The 6,398-nt window shown below is 44.1% G+C and overlaps 1 protein-coding gene across 1 annotated transcript in view; it reads left to right on the top strand.

Annotated features, from left to right (window-relative positions):
- The window catches only part of LOC137374216 (uncharacterized protein C3orf38-like), a 33,840-nt gene extending 30,628 nt beyond the window's left edge, over positions 1-3,212 (top strand). The window contains exon 2 of the mRNA XM_068040003.1: positions 426-3,212. Coding sequence (XP_067896104.1) covers positions 426-1,043 — 618 coding nt within the window. The 3' untranslated portion in view covers positions 1,044-3,212. The remainder of the gene's footprint in view (positions 1-425) is intronic.
- The last annotated feature ends 3,186 nt before the right edge of the window (positions 3,213-6,398 follow it).

Genomic DNA, 6,398 nt, shown 5'->3' on the forward strand with positions numbered 1-6,398 from the left:
TAGCCAATTTCAAGTCTTTCCTTAACAGTGATACCTAATGGAAGTGCATCTGTAAACACCAGCTAAAAGCAAATTTGAACTTGGCAGTGAATAGTCCACTAATACACTGTCAGGAACACACATGAAGAATTGACACTTGAGTGAGGTGCTGGTCAGCATCAGTGCCTGATGAACCGTACCCTACTGGAAGTTACAGGGTAGCAGGAGTGTTTTCAAGGAAAGTTGGAGGAAACCTTTACAAATATCAGTATTAGTTTTAATCCTTCAGTGGGATGTTGCACAGAATTGATAAGGGAACGTTTGCTCATAGTTTTATAGATACTTCAAAATAAGCTGACCTAAAAAGTAGATCCTATGCCTTATTTTGTTTACTCATGGTATATTCTCAGCCAGGGATAAATGTATATATTTTTCCTTTCTTTTAGACAAATAATTCTTCAGAAAGCTCATCAGGAAATGATGTCCCACAGAAAGATATAGCAGCAGATTTCAAGAATGATTACCACTCTATGGGACTGGAATTCTGCAAATGGTTTTATCGGCTTCTGAACTCCCAGAATCCTTTGCTAGAAGAACAGTCGAAAGAGTGGGGCCCCCAGCACTTTTGGGAAGATGTTATACTTAAGTTTTCCTACAGAACATCTGAGCAGCACATGGAGGTGTACACTGGTGCAATTATGGTCAGCCTTCGTTTATTAGCACTGACAAAAGATGAGCATCTATTCCTGAATCCTAACCTGACTGGTGGTGGACTGAAGTGTATCCATTCACCTCATGGATTAGTTATTATTGCAGTGGCTGGCACCATTCACAGAGAGTCAGTTTGCCTGGGAATTTTCGAACAAATCTTTGGTCTTATCCGTTGTCCAAGCAGTGAGAACAATTGGAAGATGAAATTTGTTCACCTAAAGATCACTGGTCATGGCACAGCAGTGCCAGCGACTGTCCAGTCCAATGAGGCTTCACAGCCACCCATCATCAAATATGAATCCAATGAACTACTGCAAGTTTTTGAAGAACACACTGTAGGAGTTTGTGATTGAGGTTGTGTGGCCTGTTGGAACTTTTTGAAAAATTGTTTCATCTGTCAACTGTTCATTATTGCTTTATAAAATCAAAAGTGCAGCTTTACATTTGTGCTAGAAGACAATGCACTATATTACAACACAACCAGTACTACAATTCATACTGATATGTAAATACTGGTTTAAAAAAAACTATAAAAACGGACTACATTGCTTGCCCATGCAACATCCTAACAGTATATGCAATATTGTCAAAAATTCAGTGTGAGGAAATGTTATAAAACTGGTCCTTACCAAAGGATGAATGTTATTTCAACAAATGCTCTCTTCTCTCCTCCCACACCTTTTGCTGGCTATGGACATATTTGCTCCCTTTTTTGATTGTAACCACTAAATGTATTTGATAAAGCTGTATTGCCTCAGTTTATTGTGTCTGTTTGACTCTGTTGGTGGCACTTTCAGCTCTTGAGTAAGAGGATTGCATTCAAGTCCCATTCCAATCCCATGAGCAGATAAACTAGGTTGACACTGCATTGCAAGGCTGAGGGAGTGTTGCGTTGTTGGAGCTGCTGTTCTTCAGATGAGATCTCAAGGGTAGAAAATGCTGGAAATAGTAGGTCTGACAGCATATGTAGAGAGAGAAACATAATTTACATGAACTGATGAAAGGTCATTGACCTGAAACGTTAACTCTGTTTCTCTCGCCACAGATGCTGCCAGACCTGCTGGGTATTTCCAGCATTTTCTGTTTTTATTTCAGATTTCCAGCATCTGCAGTATTTTGCTTTAGTCCCAAATTAAGGTCCTGTCCACCTCAAACAATACTGCCAAAAACAGATTAACCAGTCAATCATCACTGGATCTTGATCTGTACAAAAACACCTCATCAGTTTATGTAACAACATTCACTCCAAAACAGAAAGTCATTATGTGAAGTCCTTTAAGGCTTTTTGTGTTTGCCATGCATGTCGTGCTATTATAGACTCCTGTGATTAGTTCAAAGTAGGCTTATATCTAAGCTTTCTGATTGCTGGCAAAAGGGTAATTTTGGCTTCCTTCTAGTTGCTGTGAGTTTGCTGCTTCAATCTGCACAGCCAACCCAGCAAGTAGAGGAAAAGAAAGGTAAGTCATGACCTACCTCCATCGCACTCAGCAGATGTTTCCTGATACCAGTGCCAACTCTGCCTGCACCTTCTACTGCTCACTTCCTGGGCTGATGGTCTTTAGCCCCTGGCTGCAGCTTGCTTTCCTGTCCCAGTCAAAGTAGCCCACTCACTCCTGGATCTCTGCTCCTTGATTTGGGAACTCCATGGGAGATGCATTAATGAACAATGATTAGAAAATGTAGTTGTATTTTCTTTGTGAAAGTCTCGGACATCACCTTAAATCCTGCCCACTGTAAATGTTAGTAGCTGAAAATTTTCTTCTTAAACTGATTGAAGCAGAGTGCTGTTTTCCTCTACCATAACCAATGATAAGGCAAAGTGAAAATATTGGGGCTTTGATAAGTGGTTAAGAAATGCTACACTGCCTGTCAAATAAGATGAAAAATTGTCTATCACACATGAGAGCCACTTTGCTTCTTCCAGGAGTTTTCAAAATAGGAACTGGAGTAGGCCATTCAGCCCCTTCAGGCTGAATTGGCATTTAATAAGATCTTAGCTGATCTGTAAAGTGCCTGCTGTTTAAATATGATGGTCCTGTCCAATCTTATCATTAGAATTTTTCTGTTTGATGTGTTAAGAGTGCACTAATTGTACCTCGTGAATGATGTGGACAGATGCCTGTAAACTGCTCACAACTGGAAACTAATTGTTGCAGTCAAATTCTTTTGTGTTAACACTCCAAGTAGGAGCAGCAATGGAAGTCAAATGATACATTTGCAACCAGTTGTACAGACCGATTTGGGTTCTTATTAAATGCATATTTCAATATTTTTGTTGTAGAAAGCTGTGTTTGTTATATTATTTTCTGTTAATTGTCAATCCAGTCCTTGATACTTGGTATTGATGAGTGTTAATATTCCGAAAAGATATTGTAGACTTAATGAATCTGCTGAAATGTGAATGTGTTATAAATAGAACTGAGTTTTGTGAAATGCCTTTGTGTGGGTGTGTTTGATTTGCAGGTACTGTATCATTTCAACAAATAAAACTAAACTGATCTCTGAGTCAGGTTTTGAACATAGTTTGTTTTGCTGGAAACTAATTCCCTGGAGCTTTTCTTTACATTGTTACTTGGAGCTGTTGCGGTATAAATTGCTCAAGGCTTGAGTCAGAATAAAGTCAAGGTGTTAAACAGCAGTTGTTTATACTCAAGAAAACAATCTATCGGAAGACTATAAATTGTATAAAGTGCATAGATGCAAATCTTGAAAGCTCTTCAGAAGGACATGCCAGTACAAAACTGTCTCTAGCTGCTCCTGAACATAAGAATGCTCTCTTACTTGCAGCTCCCCATCCTCCTCTATCCCCCAAAGTCAGACCACCCTCTCAAACAGTGCAATATCAACCAAATATCCAGTCAGATATAACGGGCCAAAAAAACACCAGAGGTTTTTCCTGTATTATGCTATGCACTTTTAAAAATAAAACTAATGGGGGAGGAGTGAACACTGCCCCCAATTTTCTAAAATAAAAGCAAAATACTGCGGATGCTGGAAATCTGAAACAGAAACAAGAAATGCTGGAATCACTCAGCAGGTCTGGCAGCATCTGTGGAAAGAGAAGCAGAGTTAACGTTTCGGGTCTGTGACCCTTCGGAACTGACAAATGTTAGAAAAATCACAGATTATAAACAAGTGAGGTGGGGGTGGGGCAAGAGATAACAAAGGAGAAGGTGCAGATTGGACCAGGCCACATAGCTGACCAAAAGGTCACGGAGCAAAGGCAAACAATATGTTAATGGTGTGTTGAAAGACAAAGCATTAGTACAGATTAGGTGTGAATACACTGAATATTGAACAGCAAGTGCAAACCTGAAGAAAAACAACCTGAAAAAAACAGTGGGTAAGCAAACTGAACAAACTAAGATGAAATGAAATAAATGCAAAAAAAGATTGTAAAAAATGTAAAAAGGAATGTAAAAAAAAAAGGAAGAAAAAAGAACTAAAAATGAAAGTAAAATGGGGGGCTGTCATGCTCTGAAATTATTGAACTCAATGTTCAGTCCGGCAGGCTGTAGTGTGCCTAATCGGTAGATGAGATGCTGTTCCTCGAGCTTGCGTTGATGTTCACTGGAACACTGCAGCAATCCCAGGACAGAGATGTGAGCATGAGAGCAGGGGGGAGTGTTGAAATGGCAAGCAACCGGAAGCTCAGGGTCCTGCTTGCGGACTGAGCGGAGATGTTCCGCAAAGCGGTCACCCAGTCTGCGCTTGGTCTCTCCAATGTAGAGGAGACCACATTGTGAGCAGCGAATACAGTATACTACATTGAAAGAAGTACAAGTAAATCACTGCTTCACCTGAAAGGAGTGTTTGGGGCCTGGGATAGTGAGGAGAGAGGAGGTAAATGGGCAGGTATTACACCTTCTGCGATTGCAGGGGAAGGTGCCCTGGGACGGGGACGAGGTGGTGGGGGTAATGGAGGAGTGGACCAGGGTGTCACGGAGGGAACGATCCCTTCGGAATGCTGACAGGGGAAGGGAGGGGAAGATGCGACTGGAAGTGGCATCACGCTGGAGGTGGCGAAAATGGCGGAGGATGATCCTTTGGATATGGAGGCTGGTGGGATGAAAAGTGAGGACAAGGGGAACCCTGTCACGGTTCTGGGAGGGAGGGGAAGGGGTGAGGGTAGAGGTGCGGGGAATGGGTCGGACACGGTTGAGGGCCCTGTCAACCACAGTGGGGGGAAATCCTCGGTTGAGGAAAAAGGAGGTCATATCAGAAGCACCGTCATGGAAGGTAGCATCATCAGAGCAGATGCGTCGGAGACGGAGAAACTGGGAGAATGGAATGGAGTCCTTACAGGAGGTAGGGTGTGAAGAAGTGTAGTCGAGGTAGCTGTGGGAGTCAGTGGGCTTATAATGGATATTGGTAGACAACCTATCCCCAGAGATGGAGACAGAGAAGTCGAGGAAGGGAAGGGAAGTGTCAGAGATGGACCATGTAAAGGTGAGAGAAGGGTGGAAATTGGAAGCAAAGTTGATAAAGTTTTCTAGTTCGGGGCGGGAACAGGAAACGGCACCGATACAGTCATCAATGTACCGGAAAAAGAGTTGGGGGAGGGGGCCTGAGTAGGACTGGAACAAAGAATGCTCGACATATCCCACAAAAAGACAGGCATAACTAGGACCCATGCGGGTACCCATAGCGACACCTTTTACTTGAAGGAAGTGCATGGAGTTGAAGGAGAAGTTGTTCAATGTGAGAACAAGTTCAGCCAGGCGGAGGAGGGTGGTGGTGGATGGGGACTGGTTGGGCCTCTGTTCCAGGAAGAAGTGGAGAGCCCTCAAACCATCCTGGTGGGGGATGGATGTGTAGAGCGATTGGACGTCCATAGTGAAGAGGAGGCGGCTGGGACCAGGAAACTGGAAATTGTCAAAATGACGTAGGGCGTCAGAAGAGTCACGGATGTAGGTGGGAAGAGACTGGACCAGCGGAGAAAAGATAGAGTCCAGATAGGAAGAAATAAGTTCAGTGGGGCAGGAGCAGGCTGACACAATGGGTCTGCCGGGACAGTCCCGTTTGTGGATTTTGGGAAGGAGGTAGAAGCGGGCTGTCCGGGGTTGTGGGACTATGAGGTTGGAAGCCGTAGAGGGAAGATCTCCAGAGGAGATGAGGTCAGTGACAGTCCTTTGGACGGTGGCTTGATGTTCGGTGGTGGGGTCATGGTCCAGAGGGAGGTAGGAAGAGGTGTCTGTGAGTTGGCGTTGAGCTTCTGCAAGGTAGAGGTCGGTACGCCATACAACAACAGCACCACCCTTGTCTGCAGGTTTGATGACCATGTCGGGGTTAGACCTGAGAGAACGGAGTGCCTCAAGTTCAGAGGGGGACAGGTTAGAGTGAGTGAGGGGGGCAGAGAAATTGAGACGACCAATGTCTCGCCGACAGTTTTCAATGAAGAGATCAAGAGTGGGTAAGAGGCCAGGGGGAGGGTCCCAAAATCCACAAACGGGACTGTCCCGGCAGACCCATTGTGTCAGCTTGCTCCTGCCCCACTGAACTTATTTCTTCCTATCTAGACTCTATCTTTTCTCCGCTGGTCCAGTCTCTTCCCACCTACATCCGTGACTCTTCTGACGCCCTACGCCATTTTGACAATTTCCAGTTTCCTGGTCCCAACCGCCTCCTCTTCACTATGGACGTCCAATCGCTCTACACCTCCATCCCCCACCAGGATGGTTTGAGGGCTCTCCGCTTCTTCCTGGAAC

The sequence above is a fragment of the Heterodontus francisci genome, chromosome 10 (assembly GCF_036365525.1).
Source record: "Heterodontus francisci isolate sHetFra1 chromosome 10, sHetFra1.hap1, whole genome shotgun sequence".
NCBI classification, from domain to species: Eukaryota; Metazoa; Chordata; class Chondrichthyes; order Heterodontiformes; family Heterodontidae; genus Heterodontus; species Heterodontus francisci.